Source organism: Dicentrarchus labrax, unplaced genomic scaffold (genome assembly GCF_905237075.1).
Source record: "Dicentrarchus labrax unplaced genomic scaffold, dlabrax2021, whole genome shotgun sequence".
In the NCBI taxonomy this organism is placed as follows: domain Eukaryota; kingdom Metazoa; phylum Chordata; class Actinopteri; family Moronidae; genus Dicentrarchus; species Dicentrarchus labrax.
This window is the reverse complement of record NW_026136710.1, coordinates 1,272,242-1,296,870: the sequence shown is the minus strand read 5'-3', so window position 1 is coordinate 1,296,870 and position 24,629 is coordinate 1,272,242. Positions and strand designations below refer to the sequence as shown.

The following is a 24,629-nucleotide window of genomic DNA, read 5'->3' as shown; positions in this document are numbered from 1 at the left end:
ATTAAATATTAAAATAAAGAATAAATACAATAATAAGAGCAGAATAGAAACTGTGAAAGTAAAATATAAAATAAAGTCTGTAAAAATGTGTTTTATGAACAAATCAATCTAATCTAAGATTCATTTATCTTGAATAACTGTGTGCTTTTATTTTGAAACATAAAGCACATTAAAGGCTTTAACATTATATTTTATTTTATTTTCAACAAAGTGAGCTCTGTAATAAATATAATTACTCATAATACATAAAGTTATATCATTTAAACCAAGTATATTTAAGTTTATACCTTAAATAAAAGCCTGTATTTTAGTAATTAACGGACAAAGATGGCGGATAATGTTTGTTGTGGACCTGCTGTCTCTCAGTAAAAACTGTTTCTGCTCGACTGAACCAGTTCACAGGAAAAACCAACAGACGTGACTGGAATCAGAAAGTCTTCCTGTTTCCTTCTGCTGCTGCTATTTATAGAAAGTTACACATTATAACAGATTTAAAGCAGAATAACCACATTAATGAGAATTCTCCATCACAACAAACTGTTTATTATTATTATATTATATTTATTATCTGGACTCAATCTGACTTTATGGGCTTTTTAATGGGCTTTTATTTATTTATTCTTTATTATTTCTGCTGCAGTTGTTTTTAAAATGAGTTCACTGCTGCTGGGAAACTGAATCTTTGTGGTTTGAGTGGAAACAGCCAATTATCTGTGTGGGTTAATTACCTCCATGAATAAACCATTAACGGGGAGCGGCGCGCTCTCTGATTGGTCGGCGCCCAGAGGACCGGATAGAAATACCGGGTGGGGACGGTGAGGACTTACAGGAACCCGAACCAGAACAACCTTCATCATCCACCTCAAAGCGGGACTCAACATGCAGCCTGGATCCGCTCTGCTCCTCCTGCTCCTCGGCCTCAGCGCCGCCGCCTGCTTCGAGCTGCTGCCGGAGGAAGCTGCTCCCCGCCGGGCACGATTCTCCTCCAACAGCCCGAGTGAGTCCCGGTTCTGGTTCTCAGAACTTCTGTTGGTTGGACTGTAACTAAGTACTTTTACTTCAGTACTTGTTAGGGATCGATATATGTCTTTTATTTAGGGCTGATACAGATATTGATTATTGATTATTAGTGAGGAAACTGATGCACATTTGCAGTAAAATGAAAATATTAATGTCCAAATATAAAATAATCAGCAGTAAAGTGAATATTTACTCTGGTACTGTAATTTATCTTTAGTTACCTGTCAAGGATCGATACAGATATTGATTATTACCAATGAAGAAAAACTGGTGTAGATCTTTTACTTTTAACACATTTATTTGATAACTTTAGTTACTTTGTTGTATTAATATATATTAATTAATATTATCATGAATATTTATTTATTTATTAATACAAAATATAAATCAGCTAATACATTATGATGCATTATTATAGATTAATCTACCCAGCAATATAAAGTGATCAAACATCTGCACATTAACCTCTAAACACTTCATTTACCTGATTTAATGTGCTGCAGGTTCATCAGAATGTATGTTGGTCTAATGTTTGTGTGCTGCTACCGGATGCTTGAACTTCCCTCGGGATAAATAATCCGTCTAATAAGGAGATAATGTTAAGTTTTAGGTAATATTTGGTTCACCACTGACGGACTCTGGCTCCGATGTGTCGATGTTCTGGACTCATTTATCTGCAGTTGGAGGAGACGTCCATCTTTTATATGCCAGAAGCTAACGATTAGCTTAGCTTAAAGGTTCAGTGTGTAGGATTTAGTGGATTCTAGTGGTTGACTGCAACTTCCTCGCTTGTGTGTTCACATATCGTGTATTCATGTGTGTGTGTGTGTGTGTGCGTGCAGCTGATGTGGCCAGATGTTTGAACGGCGCCGTGGCGGTCGGCTGCGGATTCTTCTCCTGTCTGGAAAACTCAACCTGCGACACCGACGGGATGCATGAAATCTGCGAGCTCTTCCTGCACACGGCCGCTACCTTCAACACGGAGGTTTGTCCCGTCGTCCTGTCCGTCCACCTGTCTGTCCACCTACCTGTCTGTCTGTCTGTCTGTCTCACCTGTGCCTGTCGCTCTCTACAGGGTAAAACGTTTGTGAAGAAAAGTCTGCACTGCATCTCCCAGGGAATCTCATCGAAGGTTTTCCAAACGATCCGCCGCTGTAACATCTTCCAGAGGATGATCGCAGAGGTCTGTGAAGTAAACAGATGAAATAATCAATAATCAATAATCAATAATCAATAAATCAATCTGAGTGTTTGTCTCGTTAAAAAAAGGTCCAAGAAGAGTGTTACAGCAGTCTGGATATCTGCACTGTGGCCCGAACCAACCCTGACGCCATCGGAGAGGTGGTGCAGGTGCCGACTCACTTCCCCAACAGGTGACCACACACACCTGTCTGTCTCTCAGTGCACCTGTCTGTCTCTCAGTGCACCTGTCTGTCTCTCAGTGCACCTGTCTGTCTCTCAGTGCACCTGTCTGTCTCTCAGTCCACCTGTCTGTCTTCCCAGTTCCAGTCACAAACACAGAAAACAGAATTATAGTAAACAGGAAGCAGCTGACACCGGTGACAATTAACCCTCCCTAAGCCCCGCCCCTTTCCCCTCTGTGCTCCAATCAGAGTTGAGCAAACCTCGGTTAACTTCCTTTCCTGTAGTTAGATATGCTACGTGCTAAGCTAATCTATGTTGAAAATAATTATTTTGAAGAAAGAAAAGATAAAAGAGGCATTTCGTTAGTTAGCTCACGCTACATCCACATCAATCGTTAGCTAGATAATTACATCTAAAACCTGTGAGCAGAGCGCCACCTAGGTAGCTAATCAATCAATCAATCAATCAATCAATCATAAAGATAGTTTGCCTACGTTTTGCTAACATTAGGTTTCAAATTGAACTAGCTAGCTAATGATTGGTTAGTTAGTTCAGTTAGTTTTGCTTTGTAGCAATATTCTAACTAACTAACTAACTATTGACGTCGGAGAGCTAGTTAGCTGTGGTCTGAACAAATACACAAAGATTTTAAAACTTCAACTTTAAAAACACAAATCCACCATAAATAAAATATCTTATTGAATTAAATATGGTAAATAAATTAAATTAAACTTTATTTGACAGTTCAAAGAGCTTCACAGACGACTGACAGCACGAGAATAAAAACGAGATGAAATTGATTAAAAAGACAAAACAAAGATAAAATTAAAATTAGATTTAAAACTACGTGAAAGTCTTCCTGACTCTTAATATAAACTCTCTGACTTCCTGTCGGTGTCCAGGTACTACAGCACTCTGCTGCAGACGCTGCAGGCGTGCGACGAGCAGACGGTGGCGGCGGTGCGGACCGGTCTCGTGGCCCGGTTGGGCCCCGACATGGAGACCTTCCTGCAGCTGGTCCAGAACAAACCCTGCGCCGCCGGCTCCGGCTCCGGATCCACCACCTTCAACAACCCCTCCAGCTGGAGGAACATGCCCGTGTTCAACGTCCAGCCCGGCTTCAGGGGCCGCGACCCGACACACCTGTTCGCCAGGAAGAGGTCCGTGGACAGCGTGGAGGGAGGAGTCAGAGCCCAGAACTAAAACACTGCACACTGATGCTAAGCTACAATCAGTTCCTTCTGTAGAAAAAGCTTTAGATGGTGATTCGGGGTAAATATTATTATTATTATTATTATTATTTGTGTGATTGTCCCACTACTGCTCCACTGAGCAGTCTGTGTTACAGATGTTTGAGGCCTATTACACTGATATTTATTTTCTTAAAGTTAATTTATGAGGCTGTTATATTTAATTAGAGAGCGGGAACGAGGCTGCGGAGGTCAGTAGAAGCTCTCGCGCTGGTCGTGGAGCTCTTCAGGCTCCTGTCGGGGCAGAGATCACTTTATTAGTTTAAATGAGAGGTTACTGTCTGTTTGCTGGTTTGTGTTAGAAATAAAAAAAATGTTATCTGACGGATTTTGGCTCCTGTGATTCTCTCGGTGACGTCAATTTTATAACAAAGATTATAATCGTCACTCGTGGACAAAGCAAATTCTAACTGAAGCTTTCAACCTCATCTGATGGTCTTCATCATCATCAGCAGACAGAAAAGCTCCATCCACTGATGAAGACCATGAGAGGGAAAACAGTAAGCGGACATTGAGCAGCGCACTGTATAAAATAAAGTTAAGAAAACTCTTATTTCAAGGCAACTATCTTCACACAATTTGTGCGTTTTAAGTCAAACTTAGCGACTTTAAATCTTTTGAGAATATTTACTTTTCTTCTTAAGAAAAACTGAAAAATCTTTGTGTTTTAAATGTTATTATTGTTATTATTTATTATATTTAAAAACTGTAAACTGTGAACTGAATGTTTAATTATTTGGGTGTTTGAAAATTGTGGCCAGATTGAAATTGAAGATATTAAATGATCAACAGTTTTTCACCTTAATTTAACAATTGTTTCTAAAACTTAAAGATTCAAGGTTTTCTAAAGAAGAAAAGTTATTAATCATTATTAATTATTATTAGTTTATCTAAAAACTGGTTGACTTTAAATTCTAACAGTTTTCTTAACTGGTGCAGGAATTATTCTGATAAAAACTTAAATAGATAAAGAAATAGTTTTGGCTGATGTCACAGCAGCTTTGTGATTCAGAGAAAGTGAAAATAAAAAAATTCAGAATTAAATTTATTAAAAATCATCAGCAACTTGTTCCAGAGAGAATAAAACACGACTTGGTGACGTACATCTGCTGTGATTGGTTGGTTGAATTTGGTTGAATTTGCTTTAATTGTTGTATCTGGAGGGATTGAACACTATAAAATATATTTAATAGAAATATGTCAAAATAATATCATATAAAACAGAATGATAAGGTATTGTAGTTTTTTATAGTGATGTAAAATGTTTGGTGGTAAATCTTTTATTGTTCTTTTGAAGATGTGTAAGAAATGTGAGCTGATGGAGGCGATGGAGGCTAACCAGGGGGACAGACAGACAGAGGGAGAGATAAACAGACAGACAACAAAAAATGAAAACCAGATTTTTATTTATTTGGCTGTTTCAAAATTAAATAGTTGTAACTGAAAATATTAAATCTTTTACTGTTTTTAACTTTAATTTAACAATTTTTTGAAATACAGATTTTTTTGTTTCTAAAACTTAAAGTTGTTCTTAAAGAAGAAAAGTAATTTATTATTAATTAGTTTAATTATTATTCGTTTATGTCAGAACTGAAGCGTTTGACTTCAAACTCAAACATTTATCGAAGACTTTACTTTAACTTTTCTTTTACAGTGTAGATGTTTCTACTCCCTAAACTACAACTCCCATAATGCCGTTGTGAAGTGTCATTAAGAACTTGCAGTTTGTAGAAGAGCCACCAGGTGGCGTCGGCGTACTTTAATATCTGTTTATACAGTTTGTGACCAGCTGCTGTTTGAAGGTGTAACTGAGTACATTTACTCAAGTACAGTTAACACTTTACTGGAGTATTTCTAATTCTAATGCAGCTGATATTGTAGTTTGCAGATTATTATTGATTAAATTAAACTTTATTGATCGTCGGGGAAAATCAAAATCCAGACTTTTACACTCGATGAGTTTAACTTAAACTGTTTATTAACTCAAACGATTGAAGCATGAAAGATGTTTGATTTGAGTAAAAGTAACTCAAGTATTTATAGTTAAAGTAACTTCAGTAAATTAAGTTAATTGTATTAATTCTATTCAGTTAATTGAAGTTAAACTCTTATGCAGCATTTATCCAAACTTATTTAAAATGTGTGAACAGAATTTATCTGAATAAAGTCAGTTAAATCTTCTTGATATAAATGTTAAATATTACTCAGTTTTCTTCCACTAAAGCAAATTATTACATTACCTGTAAAAACAGCTGACTGACAATAAAAACAATTTATAATTATGCTGCTTTCCATTTGTCTCGTAAACCCCCCGCCCGAGTTGGAAAGTGTAAATCTCGCAGCTATCTCGCGATATTTCACCAAGACACACCCCCTTTTGGTCGTAATATCAGTCGTCCCACTCGGGGCTCCTCAGAGCTCACCGAGCTGAACGAGGACGAACGTACAAACAAAGATGGTTGCGCCCATATTGAGATGTATTTTCTTTGTATTTGTGCTACGTTGGTCTTTTTAATGTAGATTTTAAATGCTCTTACACACTGTTTACATTGCTGCTTTAGTCCGGTCACCAGTTTATGCATTGCACGGTGTTGTTGTGCTGCAATACAATGTAAAGTTTTGTTTTCGAGCTGGTTTGCTAAATAGGCTAATGTAGCTAACAATAACACTAGCCTGCCCCTGGTGGCCCCTGGAGGCCCCTGGTGGCCCCTGGAGGCCCCTGGTGGCTCGAGACAAACGCCACAGCACTTGTTGAAATTGAAATAGGCGAAAATGGGGAAATATTATTGAAATGTAAGACTTGCAATAACAGAATTACTTGAAATGTTTGTGTTTGTGTAGAAAAACATTATTATTTCACATTGAGCTTGCGGGGGATTTACGAGACAAATGGATAGCACCATTAACTGATTCAATTTTCTGTGTTTTTCGAATCTTCACACTTTGGGATCATTAATAATTATTCAGATGCATATTTAACACCAAATTATAATATAGGCTCACTCAAAACAACTGAGTTGCTTCAACAATTTATTCTTTAGGATTAATTTCAGTTAACTTTTATTAAGATGTGCTGTGAGGTTCAGTTAGATTTCTACAGGAGTTTAACTAAAGTAAACAGTTTGTTCTGGCTGCAGACTGTAAATAACTCCTCAGTGTTTGCTCTCACTCAGCCATCTGTCACACAAAGGAAAGACTCCTCACCCTCAGCGTTACGGCCCATTAACCTCCATCAGGAGGGGTGAGGAAGACGACCTCCCCCCTCTCTCTACAACCCGGGGAGGAGGTGTCGGTTAACAGCCCTCATCTCTGTTTGCTGAAGGTTTCTGAATCTGTGGGGAGGCAAATAACTAACTTTACTAACACTAAACACAAGTTACAAAGGGAGCTAATAAAGAAAACTACAGCAGTCAGTGTTTATAAATCAGCAGTAACTACACAATGGCATCATGGGAGTTGTTGTCTTCTTTCTAAATTTAAAAAATAAAAAATTTTTAAGTTAATATATATATATTTTTTTTTATATCTAAGTAGACAATGTTAGCAAAATCATTACACAAAAAAAAGCACACTGACTCTCTGTGAGTAAACCTGCTATATATATAAGATCTCGTGTACAGGTGAGTTTGAGGTTTTGAGAGTTTCTCTGCAGGATCTTTTCCTGAATCAAACTTTGTCTGGATCAGATTCAGAGTTTGAGGGAAGCCAGAGATCTCTGAGGGGGAAGTGGATGATATTTCTGCAGCAAACAGGAAGGAGACGGACGAGGAGACGCTAGCGGCTCTTCACACTGATTCAATTTAGTGTGTAACAGAATACACAGCGGTTGTATATCCGTACAGTCGGCCAGAGGCGGTGAGATGATGTATGCAGCCTCCCGCCTTATGTACGACGTTTCCTCCCATGTTTCCTCTCTGAGGGCAGGAACTGAACACAACCAGTGTGTGATAGATGGCCCCGAACCCGCCTCGCTACCCACAATTCATCTCTTTCTGTCCAACACACACACACACACACACACACACATTCAACCAGTGGAGGACTGGGACTCGTGTGTTATAAACATGTAGGACTACAGTACCGAATGTAGGAGTATTTAACACTTAATGTCTGCAGCTGATCCAGGGAGCAGATGTTATATGAATGCAGGTTATACACAATATTCTTTATTCCTCTCTTCATCTACTCATGAAACCTGGTTTCCTTGCCCTTGTCTCCAAGGTCTTGCTCATGGTGGTACTGTTGGGTCTCTGTAAATGTTATAAAGAGTTCGGTCTAGACCTGCTCTATTTGAAAAGATAACCTCTGTTATGAATTGGCGCTATACAAATACAATTGGATTGAATTGGTTACGTGATGCCTTTACTATCCTGGGAAATGTAGCACTGATACCTGCATATACTCTGCAGTACACCGCTCATGTGCTAAGCTAATCTATGTTAAAAACACAAACACATCCTGGAGATGGTTAAAAGATAAAAGCAACAAATATATACCGTAAAACTTCTAATTATAGCCCGGGCGTTTATTTGCTTAAATCACTGAACTCCCCCTGCCTTTATTTGGGACAGGCCTTTATTTGGGACCGGCCTTTAATTCCTTTAGCACAAAACTAAACTAAACTCTAACTGCTGCTTCTCTTGAGATTTGTTCAGCAAATTTGACAACTAACATGATGATTATGATGCTTCAGAGGTTTTTTTCCCGTCTCTCTTGTTTACCGTGTTAACGGTAAGTCAGAATGAATTAACGTTATACTTTGTTGTTGATCATTTTCATAAAATCTAGTGAAAGATTGAATTGTGGAGAATAACTGATCTAATGATGTTCATTCTGTACATACTGACAGAAGTTTAAACATTTATATTTGTGTAGGAGATTGAAACACTCAGGCGACCCGGTGGGTTTAAAGAGGTTTTATACATCGAGATAATTTCTATAAAATCCAGACCAGGCCTCTATTGGAGACCTGCGTTTATTTGTCACAGTGTGTAGCCACACCAGGCTTTTAAAGGAGACCTGCGTCTATTAGGGACCCTGCTCCCTAGTGACATCAGAAAGCTGTGAGCGAAACACTAGTTACATAACATTAGGTAGTTAATCTAAATCAATCGTAAAGCTAACTTAAGATGTGACAATATATGTCTAGCTAACTAGCTAACGACTGATGTACATTAACTAGCATTTTTGTTAACATTAGCTTTCTGATGTTACTAGCTAACTAACAATTTGCTGTGACTATAAATGTCCATATAAAATAATAATAATAGTTAATTACATTAATCACATTTGGTCCATTGAATCACAACAACTGCAGTAAATATTCCAAAGTGTTTTTAATAATACTGTTAATCATTTAAAACATTCAACTAGAAGCATGTTCCGTAATCAGCGGGAGGAATAAGTGCAATGTTGGACTGTAACACTGGCAGACATCTTTTCTTTGGCAACATTACTGCGGAGGACCAAACCTCACTGACAAACACATTAATATTAGTGGGAAATAAATACATGAATGAGAACTTAAATAAATCTATAAATGAGTAAATATTATTTCTGAAGGAGTTAAAAATAAAAAGTGAAATGTTACACATTTATAGATTTATTTATTATATTCAATCAGTTATTATTTTAGTATCTATTGCTCCCTTTATACGTCATATTTCTTCCATATAGCACAAACTATTATTTACAGTATTCACACAGAGAGCATTATTATTAATGCAGAGCCGCTCTCAGTCCTCAGTCAGTGGGTGGACTCAGTCTTTACACCCGGTATGAGCGAGCGGCTTCCTGAGGCCTTTGCTGGGGAGTCCAGCTCAGTCCAGCTGTTCTTCACATCAGGCTGCTGCTGCTGCTGCTGATAGACGGCGGTTCTGAGCTCCTCCGTCCGGCCCGGGCCTCGTCTGGGACCGCCGCCGCGCCCGCCGCCCCACGCAGCACAGGAAGCGGGATGAAGGTGATCCAGGAAGGGGAAGAGGTCCCAGAACGCCTATGTGGAGCAGGAATGAGACGCCACTGTAGAATACTGGACCAGAGGAACGGAGAGGTCCAGGTACTCCTGAGGAGATACAATACAGATCATCTTTATTGATTATATTGATTAGTATACACTGTATCTTTATGGATGATATTGATCAGTATACACTGTATCTTTATGGATGATATTGATCAGTATACACTGTATCTTTATTTATTATATTGATCAGTATACACTGTATCTTTATTGATTATATTGATCAGTATACACTGTATCTTTATTGATTATATTGATCAGTATACACTGTATCTTTATGGATGATATTGATCAGTATACACTGTATCTTTATGGATGATATTGATCAGTATACACTGTATCTTTATGGATGATATTGATCAGTATACACTGTATCTTTATGGATGATATTGATCCTGTATTGACAGTCAGACTGTGGACATATGACGGCCTTTAGCTCGTGTTTCTAGAGTTACGTGTTGTTACGAACACGTTAGGAATTGTTAAAATGTGATATTTCTTAAAGGGAGTTTGGTGCAGGGAGCTTTTAGTTGGATTCAAACTGCTGATATGGATCATTGTTAACGTTTAGTCTCCACTACAGAAACACTAGCTAACTGCTGAAGGCTGATCAGGTTGATTGATGCTTTAATAATGAGAGTATTGATTACTGATTGATCAGGATCATTATCAGCTGACTGTACTCTGTTTCTGCTTGTTTTTCCTAAGTTTAAAAGAGTGTGTAATTTCCCACTGTCCTTGAAAGCTTCAGCCCTTTTATTGCTACAGAATAAAATTGTCTGAATAGATGATGAGATATTGTAAAGTTTGGTGAAATCAGCTGATGGATAATAGGTGAAACTTTACCTGGTTAGCCATGAGAGAAAGCGTGCGGTCTAAATCTTCCACCAGCTGTTGGAAGGTCGGCCGGCGAGACGGGACGGCGTGCCAGCAGTCTCTCATCATCAGATACCTGAGGAGACACACAGTGTTCAGCCCTCTTCACACACATTCGCTCATCTGCTTCACATTGTTTGTCATTAAATGTTCTTTACAAGTGTTCCCTTCTTCTCGTTCTTTCTCGTTAATTTCATATTTTATTACGTGAACTCGAACCGGCGTGCACTCACAGCTCCTGCGTGCACGCGGAGGGTTTCTCCATGCGATGTCCCTCCTTCAGCAGCTTGAAGAGCTCCTCCACGGGGACGCCGGGGTAAGGAGACCCCCCGAGGGTGAAGATTTCCCACAGCAGGACCCCGAATGACCACCTGCAGCAGCGGCAAACACAGAAACATTAAAAAGACCTTCTCAGACACGAAATATGGAAAATTACTGACTTCCTTTATCTGTTGCAGTGAGGTGTGTTTGTCTCCAGAGGGATCTTACTGTCTATCATTACTTTATTTATATATTTCCATTTTATTTCAACCTTATTGTTTAATGGTTTAATGCTTCCTTCAGGGATAAATTAGTTTATATTGAGTTTCTAAGATGGTACTGCATCATGATCCTTATGTAAGAGTCACAATAGTTTTTTAAATGTGACTTTTTCTCTCAAAAAATCACATTTTGTGTGTATACATTACTTTATAGTCTAATTTAAGCTCATCACAGTGTTTCAAGCTTAATTACATGTTTTTCTTCCACAATAAGTTACTTAAAGAAAATAATTGTTGAAACAGATTATTTAAAGTAACACAAAGTCAATTTTATAAGTTAGAAAACCTGATTAATAACTTATTTTGATTTCACAGTACAAATAAAAATGATGAATTGAAAAAAAATTTAATTAATTACAATTAGTAAAGATCAAGAATATTTTTAACCTACAAAATTAAGTTTCTGTTAAATTTTGATGAAATCAGTTTTAACCTTTATTTTGAGTTAAATTAACTTATCTGGTTTCACAGTGTGTGCATTAAAGATAATTTATTTGGAGCTGAAAATACAATCAATCAGCTATTTTCATAAATTTTCAAGCATAATTTCCCTTCCAGTTTTTATTTTGAGTTTCTGTTTCTGTTTAATCTTTGGGGTTTTGGATTGAAATAACACAATCACAGAAAAGTCTTTAAAATTCAAACTCACACGTCGCTTTGGTGCGTATAAACGCGGTCGAATAAAGCTTCTGGTGCCATCCACTTCACCGGCAGACGACCCTGCAGGAACATTCAAACGTCAGAACACCGCCCCCCATAAAATCCTCCTGATGTTTGTCTGTTAAAGGTTCTTACGTTCGTGGTCTTCTTGTAGTAGTCGATGTGGTGGATATCTCGGGCCAGACCGAAGTCGGCGATCTTCATCACGTTATCCTCGGTGACCAACACGTTCCTGGCTGCCAGGTCTCTGTGAATACACTGCACGGCAGAGAGACAGAGAGAGAGAGAGAGAGAGAGACGGGTTTACAAAACAACCACTAGGGGTCGTCTGACACGCTGTTCTCAGGGCTGACAGAATCCAACATGAACTGACCTTCTTCGACGCCAGGTACGCCATTCCTCTGGCCACCTGGTACGCAGCAGACACCAGCTCCCTGATCTCCAGACTGCCCAGAGAGACCTGCCGGGAGCCGCTCCAGTACTCCAACCCGACCGGGCGACGGGTGCGCAGGTACTCCCTCAGGTTGCCCTGCGAGGCGTACTCCACCACCACGTACAGAGGGCCTAGAGGTCAAAGTGTCACCTTTAACTTCTTAAACTAAAACACATCACCGCCGATACACATCACACACAGCGCGCACACTCACCGTCCTGAGTGCAGGCGCCCAGCAGGTTGATGATGTTCTTGTGTTTGCCGATCATCTTCATCATTTCCATCTCAGAGATCAGGTCAGACAGGTCCTTCTCTGTGGCGTCCGCTGCGAACAAGTTCAGATAACATTAAAGGCTCTGTTTACACCTGGTGGACAGCTGAGTACATGCTGATGTGTAAAAAGGTATTAATATTCTTATTCAGACCACATGTGTGTACACAAAGAGTTCTGGTCCACACTGAAGGACCACCTACTCAACTGACATCCTGTAAGTACACAGAACACTGTCTGATTTCCATTTGGTGTATATTATGTGTTTGGACTGCAAAGATAAATAAAGTAAAGTAACCACAGCATCTCCAGGAGAAACTTTATTTACTTTGTGAATTGTGGTTTCTGATAAATTCATATTAATTTGGACCCTCTTGTAAATTCGGCAAACGTTACACATTAATTAATTTATTGATTTGTGTTAAAAACATTGTGTCTGTTTGTCCAGCGTGTTGGTTGGAGAGCAGAGTTTAGTTCTCACCTTTGAGCATCTTCACAGCCACCTTCGTGAGGCGTGTGGGTTTATTTTTGTCGACGCCGATGGCCTCCGCCAGAACCACCTGACCAAAGCAGCCTTCACCCAGAGGCTTCCCCAGAGTCAGCCTGAGGACAGCAGACACATCAGCATACAGATCGCTTTAACTGTACATGTTACAGATGATCACTGCAGTTAATGCACCTTCCTGTATGAGTTTAATGTTTGAACTGAAACTGTCGATACAAACCACGTGGAGGAGAAATGTGACACTTTTGTCCTTGACTGAGACGTTACTAAGTGAGTCAGACTGAAGAGAGACAGCTCGCTCAGGTAGCACTGAAACTAAAATACGATCCAGGTGTTTTCACAGATGTCGTGCTATTGTGCTAGTTTGGTTTTACAACAGACACACTTTCATTAAGTTTCTGCCTGAAATGATCACAAACTCTGGACACACTGTTGTTTTCTCTGTCTTCTCTTCGCTGTGCTAAACAAAAACTATGAAGGATAAAAAAGAGCTGCCATAATAACCACCGTACAAAGGTTTATAAAATGTATCTTACATCTGATCTGTTGTCATGACAATTTGAAGGTGAGCTGTAGAAATACAGCGTCCACGTTACAAACCAGGAATGTGGTTTTTCTTTTTATGTGACCTCATGTCAAACAATGTTGCATCAAAAGTCGCCGTTCTGTATTTTAAGACAGCAGAAGGCCGAGGATGGCCACACAAGTAGGAATGAAATTAGAAGCTGTCAGAAAGCGTTGTGTGGGTTTTTTCACTTTTATAGCCTTGGTAGACGGATATAATTGATGACGAGGTTCCACAAGGTAACAGCAGAAGACAGGACTAAATAAAGGGTGTAGGCAGACTGCAGTAAGTCAAAAGGCTCAATAAACGGAGGAAGTGAGGAGAAAAGTGTGAAAGCAGCTGAAGAAGCCGGAGCAGAAGAGCAGTGAGACGGGTTGCTGTCGTACCTGTCTCGTGGCAGCTCCCAGACGGGATCGTAGGGAAGTTCATACTCCGACACTCCTGCCAGGATGGTGGTGGCCGCGCTGGAGAGACGAGACTGGCGCATCAAACACATCCCGGACTGATGGGAGGACGAGGACTCGACGGACACCTGCAGGGTCAGAGTTCTTATTATTATATAACTTTATGTGTTTCATTGACTCGGAAGAGATCCCAGGTTAACAGAAAGTTAAGAGACCAAACAGGAAATGGAACAAAGAAGGGAAACAGAGCCGTTACCTGTCTCCTCAGAGGGATGCTCTTGGCTAGCTTCTGGACAGCTAACTGGCTGTTGAAATCGCTCTTCTTTGGGGCGCAGCAGAGTCTGCAGATGACCGCTGTGGCCATGAGGATGATGATGATGATAAACCCGAGGCAGTAGATGAAGATCTCCAAGTACGTCTGAGAGGGCAGCGGGGCGGGGGGCAGGTCTGGGGGGAGAGACGTTAGAGCACAAACATCAGCAGACGGTCGAACCATCAGCGTCGCCGCTTTAACTTTGGTTTCTGAACATCGCAACGTACCGTCGACCACGTTGAGCCACGCAGAGTGATGAGACACCCCGATGGAGTTTCCCGCCAGGCAGGTGTACTCTCCAGCATCGTTCAGAGTTACGTTCCTCAGAGTCAAAACCTCCATTTCTTTATCTGTTGTGTTCAAACCTGCAGTCTGTAAAACAAGAGAGAAATGAAATGTAAGTTAAAGAAATGTGTTGAGTTAAGAGATAAGTTTTAGTTTTATGAACAATCCCAAGAAAAGATTAAAACCAGCAGCGTGTTAGTGCGTCTTAACATAAGGTTAAGTTTCACGTTCTACGACATAAAATAGGTCAGTAAATACGAGATAATCAGACGATTATCAGACACATGCACACAGAGCTGTCAGTGTAGCTGCTGTAGAACCGTGTTAGTGAGCTTTGGGACGGTGATGGAAAAGTTTAATGCCCTGTACTGTAACTCCATAACATGTAAACATACAGTATGACTTCTCTTTGTTTTGATCGGCAGGCTGGCTTTTTTAAATATCAGCATCAGCCTTTGAAAAAGTCATATCGGTCTAAGTATGAACACAATTGTCTTCTTGTGTTTGATTAACTCAATGAATCCAGATTCTTTTGGTTTTATTTTTGCTTCTCGTACTGCAGTGAAAGATCAGGTATATACATACCGTCAATGGTTGCACTGCTCACAAAGTACATGGTGGAAATACAGTTGTGCCTCCCTAAATTGATCAATACTTGGTGGCATTAACAAGCAAAGAAGTGCAACAAAGCGCCAACAAAGTCAAAGAAGAAGATCACAAAAATATTTAGAGAATCCAAGAATCAGCGTTCAGATAAAGGATAAACACAATGAGTTCTTCCACAAATTAAATTAAATCCTGGTGTTAGATGGTCGAGAAGATAAATAATCTAAGTATATAAACTATGTGCAGCTGTTCATAACATAAGCAGAAGTTAGATGGTAGAAAGTGAACATTAAAAGAGCTCCCAGTTCAGATTCTGGCGCCGCGGAGATTCTTGAGCTTAATTGCAGGTAACTGGTTTGGTGCTCTGACTGGTGACATTTATGGTTAAGAAATGAGTAAATAACTGAGATTCAGTTTTCTTTATCAGCAGACTTTCATTGTGTTGAAGAACATAATAATACGAGCACTGAGTCTGGCTACAGGCCAGACACAACAAACCGCTCTGTCTTTCATCAGGAGTCCACAATTCATCACAGATGTGGTTTTACTCTGTCAGAGAGAAACGAAACCAGAGTCGTGCAACAAAGAGACGGATTCAACCACCGGGAGTGAGGGTTGTTACAAATACAGTCTTATGTCACTGAATCACACCTCTTACATGTATCTTCACATGCTGCTGCTATAAAAATCTGGTTACTGAAGAAAAAGGTTTTCACATTCTAGTTTAAAATGTATTGTTACCACATTTTCAAATAATAAATAATAAATAATAATCTCTGCAGCCACTATACATCCACTTAAAAAGAGCAACTAAACCCTCAAAAACATTGATTGTTGATTGATTGATTATTAGTATAGTATTGGAATTCCACATATATATTTTGCAATAACAATTCACTCTCAACTTTAGGTTCTTATTGCATTAGAAGCTAAATTGGTCCATTAATCCTTTAATCCCCGATAATGGACACCACGTTACGTTGTGCTGTAACGAGGCTCAGTGTGAACTCAAGAACACACAAACCTTGAGAATGAGGACGTATGGGTGTCCATCCGGTCCCTCTCTGCTGCCGTTGACGGTGATGTGTTTGAGCCACTGGATGTGAGGCTGCGGGTCGCTGAACACGCGACACACAAACGCTACGTCACTGCCAACCACTGCGGTTTGGTTCGCCGGCAGACCGGCCTGCAGGATCGGTCTGTGAGGAGAACGCTCTGGAACAGAGAGTTTAAACAATGTAAGAGGTCACCAGCAACACATTCATTTATCATCAGTAGACCACAGTAAACCACATCGCCCTCCGTACATCTGTGTCTCATCCATAAAACAGCTTTTTGTATAAACGTGTGAAAACTGAGCAAAAAAGAACGTAAAACGATTTAATCCTTTAGGGCTTATTGTGGGTTTTCCTGTTTTTTAGGAGCCGGTTGCACCAACAGGGATTAAGCCTTCTTCTCACTAAGAGTAAAGTCAAAATCCAGCCTGTTTCTATAGTAACAACTGATAACACAATGGTGTTTTCTGGATTGTCTTTTCTTGCCGTGCTAAGGTTGCCCGAGTCGGAACAATCATTTATCGCCTCTGTTATCGCTCTCCATTGATGTCTGTGAAATTTAGCTTTCTTTTTCTTTTGTTGCAACAAATTAGAAATGTTTAGCTATAAATGAGCTAAACAGCGAGAGATTGTTATAACAATGTACGACTTTGGGCAGCAGCCACAGTCATGTGCATTGCTAATAGCGGACATAGTTAAGACTAGGTTTAAGTAAAGTCTTACAAAGCAGTTAGGACCGGCTTATTAAAGACCAGTTGGTGTTTGAGTGTCGATTGCGTCGTCTTATTGTGGGTGCAGTGATTTCCTTACCAACTACATCCAGCAGGTAGGTGTGTTTGAGACTCCCATATTCATTCTCCACCACACAGGTGTAGTTCCCTTTATCCGACGGGACCACTGACTCCATTATTAGTGTCCACATGTGGTCTCTGATCTGCGGGGTTGAGGATAAGAAATCAAATGAAAACAACTGGTTGGACCTGTGTCTGTTCTCTCTGTGCAGGAACGGTGAGAAACAAACCTTGAACCCTCCGATTCTTTGGTCCTTCCTGAACTCTTTCCCGTTCTTGTACCAGCGCAGGGAGGGAACTGGGTTTCCCATCGCCTGGCATCGAAACTTCACAGTCCTGCTGGCTGGTACGGCGTGAAGCTGCTTCTCCATCTTCTCTGGCATTACCCACTGCGGCGCCAACGCTAACGAGGTAAACACAGTGATTACAATGATTTGTGTTTGCACTGATTTATGTTTTCCACACACTAACAGAAGAGAGAACAAAGGTTCGAGACTTACGCTGGAGCTTCTCGTTGCTTGTTGACAGCTCGTTGGACAGTTTGTTTTCCTCCGAGGATGACTCATCGTCTTCTTCGTCTTCAGAGGATTTCACTGCGTCGGCTGCAAAGGAAGAAGTCGGAGGTTTAAAAGCTGATGTGTGTTAGAGGCCGACAGACAATGAAACCAGTCTGTGGATTAACCTCTGACCTCTGACCCCGGCTCTGTGAAAGGGGGTCGCAGCGAATGAGGGCAGACGGGAGCTGTCGCCACTGAACAGTCCTGCACAAAACCCACTTCCGAAACTTCAGAGACCTCCCTCCCGTCTCCCCCGACCATTAACAGCAAACAACATACATCCCTGCAGTCTCTCTCTGCTGTACGACAGCTAATGGACCCCCCCCTCAGAGCCACTCATACATCCTTTGATCCTCTCTGACTCAGAGGAAAACTTCAATACTTCCTCCTGTAATATCTTCAAACAATAAAACAATGTTATAACAACTGCCTCCATCATCACTGATCTCTATAAACACATATCTGCACGGCTCCTTTTTATTCTCCCGGATGGGAAACTTCTTTGCAGTCAAAAAAAAAAAAGTACCAAAAACACAAAAATAATTCCTGTACATACAATAAACAATAAACTGTAATACAATAACAACAATACAAAAACATTTCATTCAGGAGGCTAAAACTATGTGCAAATAAGATTTAAACATGCAGGTAAACAGTCTATGTGCTGTGTAATCTTGGATCGGCTGTTGTAGAGAATGTATCTGCCTTCATATGCAGATATAAAACTGCTGAACTCTAATAATATTTAATAATGTAAAGTGCAATAAATACACCAGCACTTTAATCTCTTTTCAAGCCGCCATATTGTCAGTGTTGAAAGTAAAATTGCCTCTTTGATGCTTTAAAGGCTCAGTGTGCAGGATTTAGTGACATCCAGCACTTTCTAACTAACAGATGTATCCACTGCATTTGTGCAAGGAAGTTTATAAAACAAGCGATTAAATGAATTTTGAGCATTTCTTTGAGAATGTTTTCTGTAAATATTGATCAGAGATACAATTCTCTGTCTGTATTTTTTTTATTTTAAACAGTCACTATCTGAACAAACAAACTCATTTCGTCTTCTTCAAGAACTGAACAAAATGCAGAGATAAAGGCCTACAGCTCTTATTATTAACATTTTCTTACACCTCTTAAAATCAAAAAGGTGTTGCCCCCCGTGAGGCTTTGGTGACCCCTAGTAGGGGTCCAGACCCTCAGGATGGGAACCACCGCCCTAAGCAACCTTCCTCCATGATAACTGTGTTTGTGGAGAATAGAAAAACCGACGCAGTGAGACATATGTGAAGCTAAATCCCTGTAAAACCTCAAATGTGCAGCTTCTGTTAAACACATCAAACAGTTTATAAAAAGATCAGTGTGCCGGTCGGACTCGTCGGCTTTTAGGGATGCTCTTTTACAAGAAGTGAGTAAAGTTCACGGCACTTCCAGGAACATTGAACTGGTTTTCTCCTCAGAGTCAGAAGGCAGAGAGCGTGCAGGAGGGAAGTGGTTCGATCTGAGGGAATACGACAGAGCGAGGTGGGAAATTGAAAGCAGGCTTTGTTTATGAACAGCAGAGAGGCTGAATCTGAGAGAAAAACAAGAATTTACGGGCTCAGAAACAACAGTATCACATAGACTCAGCTGGAGTCCAGATGGTTGGAGCCAAAAAGACAAGAAGGTATATACATGTGCACACAAGCACAAATACTGGTTCCTGAAAGAGGTTTCTGTCTGAGAGACTGTGTGCATCTGTTCCCGTGTTACTGTGTCTGGACAGGATATACAGACCATAACCAGCACCCTGAGAGCCAAGCCTCGGTTACACCATGAAGAATCACTTTAACCAGTTTCAGATGCCTCGGAGCCAAAAACAGCCAAAACCTTGAGTAAAGTCAGTCTCCTATTAAAGAAATTCGCTCATTGGAAAGTTTTATAAGCTTTTATATAAGTTGGAGTCTAAAACGCAGCGGCCGCAGACATGAAAGAGCCCTCAGACAAAAGAGAGGAGGAAACAACAGAGCGGTTAAAAACAGGCTGAAAAACACGATTTAACATTCGTCTGCAGAAAGACTGAAAGATGAAATGTTTATATTCAGATAATCAGTGGAAAAAGTGACGTTTTCTGTTAGTTTTAGAGCTTAATCAGCAGCTATTCTGATAATCAATTAAATAAAAGCCAGTTTTCTAGCCGGTTCAAACATTTTAGATACCGATACCTTGACTTCAATACAGGTTCCTGGACGATACCAATTTTATAAAATGAGTTACTAACTTCAAAGGAGGAGGTTGTTCAAAGGCCTGGAGCAGCTGGATAAACAGTTCTTACTGAATATCTGCACAGTGTTGGACTATATAAAACCTATAAATAACTGTCAAAGGAATACTAATAACAAACAGTGTGGCAGCAATATGTTTAGTCTGATCCAGATCAGAAGGAGAAGAAGGGAATGACTGTTTATGGTGCTAAGGAATAGTGTCAGAGTGAGACCTCTCTGTGTTAGAGACCAGCTACCAACAGCTGTAAACAACGCCACGCCGTCTTAAACATGTTTTGATACTCAGTAGTGTTGCTGCAATTGAGTTGATGTTCACGTTGGGTCTCTGTAAATCATTTTATAAAGAGTACGGTCTGTTTGAAAAGTGTCCCGAGATAACCTTTGTGATGAATTGGTGCTATACAAATAAAATTGATAAAGTGAGCAGCAACGGATGTTTACACCGAAATGGGGCTGTTATCACCAACCTATCAGCTGCTCCATCTTTCTCTGATTGACAGTCCAACAAAGGCTCCTTAAACACATCTGCCTACTGAATTCATATTGATAAGATATATATATATATAATAAAAAGATGTATAGATAATGTTGTGTATGTTGTGTTTCAGGATCAAATCTGCTCTATGAGCCTCTTGGACTTTAAGTTTGAGCTGAAATATTGATCAGAAAAAACACATTTAGACATTTACTCAAATGGTTGAGTTCTCCTGAACAGAGACATCTGTTAGGTATCTTACCTGTGTCTGTGTCCTCTGTGGCCGGTCTGGACTGAGCCCGAGGAAACTGGACCAGCAGAACCAGCAGGATGCAGAACAGCAGCAGCTGGAAGCAGCGGGGGGACGACATCATGTCCTAACACATCAACTTACTGAGACTTCCAGACCGCGAACTCACTGCAGAGAGAGACGATAAAGTCAGATTCACAAGAAGACGAGACGCTCGTGATCCTGATTACGACACTGATTTCTTCTCTTTAAGGCAGAAAGCAGTTAATGTTCATTTCACTAAGGCAGGCCAAACACAGCGCACAATGTGGATTCATCCACCGCTAAAAATAGTCCCCTGCCAAAGACTTCTAAGGATATTAAATTCACTATCGAGCAAAGCAGGAACTCAACTGCACAGCGGCAGCTCCTAAATGTGTGAATATGAAGATCAGCTGATGGACTGAAATCTGGTTTATTGTGTTAAATAAAGAGTCGGATGGTTGTGCTCTCTCCAGTGGAGTCGACACATTACATTAAACAATATAACAGAAAGAAATCTGAAAATCGCTCTGACTTTATATAATTTTGTGATGTTGTGACAAACTGCAGAGATCATCAATATGTTTCATAATCAATCGTTGCTGTTTGGACAAAATAAGCAAGAAGAAATTTAAAGAAATTGTGGATTTGAATGAAAAACTGAGATATAGCTCTACTGTGTATATTTTCTCAGTTCTCCTACAACCCCCTAAAATCAAGAAGGCCTCACGACCCCCCATGAAGCTTTGGCGACCCCTAGTGGACCAAACAATTATCAGAATAATTATCTATACATGAGTTAGAGCCCTTCTCCTAAACCTCAAGTGTCCTTGAACGCCCCAACAGAGAGCTGGCTTTACCTGGTGATTAATTAATTAACGACAACAGAATAGTTGCTGCTGTTGAACGGGCCCCAGTGGCTGCTGGGAGACTGTCAGCAGGATCCTCCCAGGGCTTTCTGGCTGCTCGCACTGTGGCAGCTGTCTCAGAGGTGAAGATGTGGTGATTTGGACCAATAAACCACCGACACCCAGACCCCCCCCCCCACAGCTCACCTGTGAATACTAAATCCATCAGGTGTGAAACAACAACGCGGTGTGGCAGTGACTCACACAGACACACAGATGTTCGCTGCCTGACACCATTTGCTGCATGTGTCACCAGGAAGGTGTGAGACCCAAACTGGTAAACACGTGAACGCTGTACGGCAGCTGAGGAGGGACAAACACAGCCTGACTGACACTGATTACCCAAATAGAATCACTGAAAGAGGGTTCGGGACATGTTATTCAGACTAATCCATAAATTCTTTGACTTTAAATATTAGAAAATGGCGGCTTCAAATGCCCAAAGATATTCAGGAGCAGCAAATCCTCCATCAGAGGAGCTGGAATCAGTTTGTACTTCAAACAGCATCAGAGCTTCTGATGAGTTAGTTCAACTCAAACTGTTTGAGGAAACCGACTTAAACCATTTAAGTTTATTTAACTCAAACAATTTAGGCAAGAAAGATATTTGATCTGAGTAAAAGTAACTCAGGTTTTTACTGTTAAGGTAACGTTACTCTCATATGCAGCATTTCTCTAAACTTATTTAAAATAAAACTGAATTTATCTGAATATCTTCTCTGTGATGGTCTCATACAGAAGCATCAGTACTGACACATTAACAGGATTTTAACATTAACAGGTTTCCACTGTTATAAATAAGGAATAAAGTCCGATAACGTCTCTATAATCAGAAATTAATGGACGTCGCAGAAGCGTCTGTCGTACAGCGAAGGGCATCATCATCATCACATTATTTCACATTTTCATACGTTTTTTACAAGCCATCACTCCGTTTCCATGGTAACAGCTGAGGTCTGGAAGAATCATCACCATCCCATAATGTTCTAATGCAATGGAGACGTTGTTTCATTGCTCCAGTAAATAGGACGAACCAGAAATACGACTTCAGAGAGCTAACGTTAAACTCAACAGGACAAACAGTAAATCTGCAGCTATCAGCCGGGTCTTTGTCCCCGAATCAATACCAACGACGGGACGAGTACTGACGGCCGCAGACAGTTTCACTGGAACTATTTAGTATGTGTCACACATCAGGAATCCCTCCCAGCAGCCAATCAGAATCCAGTATCCACCCAGACCAATGATGTACACATAATCAATAATGAATTTCATTAAGTGCAGATCATTTATATTCTATCGGGGCTTCCTGGAGTGTTTGCTTCAGTCTCTAGAGAACAACTCAGTCTGAACTTTGAAGGAGAATTAAAGGACATTAAAGATCAGCCTCATAAACAAGATGGCCTCCGGTTGGCTGCCGTCACCGAGCCCTGAGACGTCACCGAGGACAGCGACACACCGAGTCTGTCGTCCAGCTCCCAGCAGAGCGTGTGGTTGAGGGCGGCGGCCCCGAGTGCGAGGAGCGTGCCAGGTTTATGAAGACATAATTAATACGTTACACACACACACATATGGAGCACACGCCTGGACGCCGGCGGCCTCTTAAATTAATGAAGATGTTTGTGAGCGTTAAAGAGTTTTATGTGCCGCACACACAGCCAGCAAACACATCCTTCAAAATAAAAGCTGCTCAGATCCACTCAGAGCTGCATCTGAATCGACACTGTGAAACCTGACAGATCACAGTCGGGATACGTATCACGATACAGGAGCTACGATTCAATATCCAAAACAATCTGAATCAAATCTCTGTTACATTCATCATCACAGCTGTTCGAGGTTCAATCAATCAGATCGATACAATATCAGGACACAAAATATCACAATACAATATTTTTCTATATTTTGTTGAACCTCACATTTGACATTTTACTGCATTGTGTCCTTTACTTTTATTACTGCCAATGCAACTTTCAATGAAGCATCATTTTCTGCATTATTTACTTTTACTTTTGATACTTCCAGCACATTTTACTTATAATATTTACACACTGTTACTGAGGTACCATCTATAATGCAGGATTTTACTTGTAATAGAGTATTTTTACAGTGTGTTATGGTAACTTTTACTTGAGTAAATGATCTGAATGAGTTATTTCTGCAACCACTGGTTACTAGGAACTACAAAAGTAAGATGCTATTAATGTGAAATAAATGTAGATATAACACTTTTTGCATTATGCACCTTTAATTTTGATACTTTAAGTACATTTTGCAAATTAAAGTTTTACCAAAACAACACTTTCACAACAAGACTTTTACTAGTAGTAATTGAGTATTTTTATAGAGCAGTATTACTTTTATTCAAGTAAATAATCTTTATAGGATCATGAGACATTTTCTTTATTATGCAACATTACTTTTGGTACTTTAAGTATATTTTATTAATAATGATTACAGACTTTTTCTTAAGTAACACTTATAATGGAGGATTTTTACTAATAATGTATTTAATATAGTTTTAAAGTGCAGTATAACTTTTACTCAAATCATCTTTATAAGATCATTCGAGACATTTTCTGCTTTATAATCACATAGTTTTACTAAAGTACTATTTATAATGCAGGATCTTACATGTAATAGAGTATTTTTATCGTGTGTTACAGTTACTTTTAGTTATTTCTGCACCCACAGATTACTTGTTATTACTAACTACAACAGCATTGTGATATTAATGTACAATAAACAGTGAAATTCTTCACCCGTTCAGTCTCACTGACTCCTCTCTTAATAACTGACCTCTGTTAAACTTCACCTACACACCAGATTCTACAGCAGGCTGGCAGCTCGGGTCAGTTTCCAGCCGAGCACCGCGAGCACCAGGCAGGAAGGAACCTCACGCAGAGTTTTATTTAAAGGAACACAGAGGATGAAGTCAGGAGGAATAAACATTAAATAGTCAGACTCCTCATCCTCACGCCACATATTTACAGATCACTGCGACAGGAAACAAACCACACCGCCAAAATAAAGCTCACACTGCTGCTGTTATATTGAACTAATAACAGAGAAATACTGTGTTTGCAGTAATAGAAGATGTCCTCTGATTGTTTATGTGAGTTAAAGGTGAAATACTGCATTATTATTACATTAAATATCATTATTGATCCATAGATGGAGATAATTCAAACTATCTGATG

General features: G+C 40.0%; 2 protein-coding genes across 9 annotated transcripts in view; one reads left to right on the top strand and one right to left on the bottom strand.

The window, feature by feature from the left end:
* Positions 1-813: 813 nt before the first annotated feature.
* stc1l (stanniocalcin 1, like) lies at positions 814-3,963 on the top strand. The gene is made up of 5 exons (XM_051413307.1): positions 814-997; positions 1,863-2,005; positions 2,096-2,203; positions 2,290-2,393; positions 3,288-3,963. Exons 1-5 carry the CDS (start codon positions 880-882, stop codon positions 3,586-3,588), a joined length of 774 nt encoding a protein of 257 aa, XP_051269267.1. The 5' UTR covers positions 814-879; the 3' UTR covers positions 3,589-3,963.
* A 4,989-nt stretch (positions 3,964-8,952) lies between these two features.
* fgfr1b (fibroblast growth factor receptor 1b) overlaps positions 8,953-24,629 on the bottom strand; it is a 37,385-nt gene continuing 21,708 nt past the window's right edge. For 4 of the 8 annotated variants that reach the window (XM_051413293.1, XM_051413290.1, XM_051413287.1 and 1 more), the window contains exons 6-16: positions 14,448-14,592; positions 14,164-14,354; positions 13,890-14,035; positions 12,915-13,036; positions 12,377-12,487; positions 12,103-12,293; positions 11,865-11,987; positions 11,719-11,789; positions 10,761-10,898; positions 10,498-10,603; positions 8,953-9,696 (exon numbers count right to left, since the gene is read on the bottom strand). In XM_051413293.1, coding sequence (XP_051269253.1) covers positions 9,628-9,696; positions 10,498-10,603; positions 10,761-10,898; positions 11,719-11,789; positions 11,865-11,987; positions 12,103-12,293; positions 12,377-12,487; positions 12,915-13,036; positions 13,890-14,035; positions 14,164-14,354; positions 14,448-14,592 — 1,413 coding nt within the window. In that variant the 3' untranslated portion in view covers positions 8,953-9,627. Of the gene's footprint in view, positions 9,697-10,497; positions 10,604-10,760; positions 10,899-11,718; positions 11,790-11,864; positions 11,988-12,102; positions 12,294-12,376; positions 12,488-12,914; positions 13,037-13,889; positions 14,036-14,163; positions 14,593-16,135; positions 16,327-16,976; positions 17,101-17,187; positions 17,361-17,457; positions 17,560-20,512; positions 20,669-24,629 lie in introns of all 8 variants that reach the window. The other 4 variants (XM_051413285.1, XM_051413286.1, XM_051413288.1 and 1 more) reach the window with 3 other exon arrangements.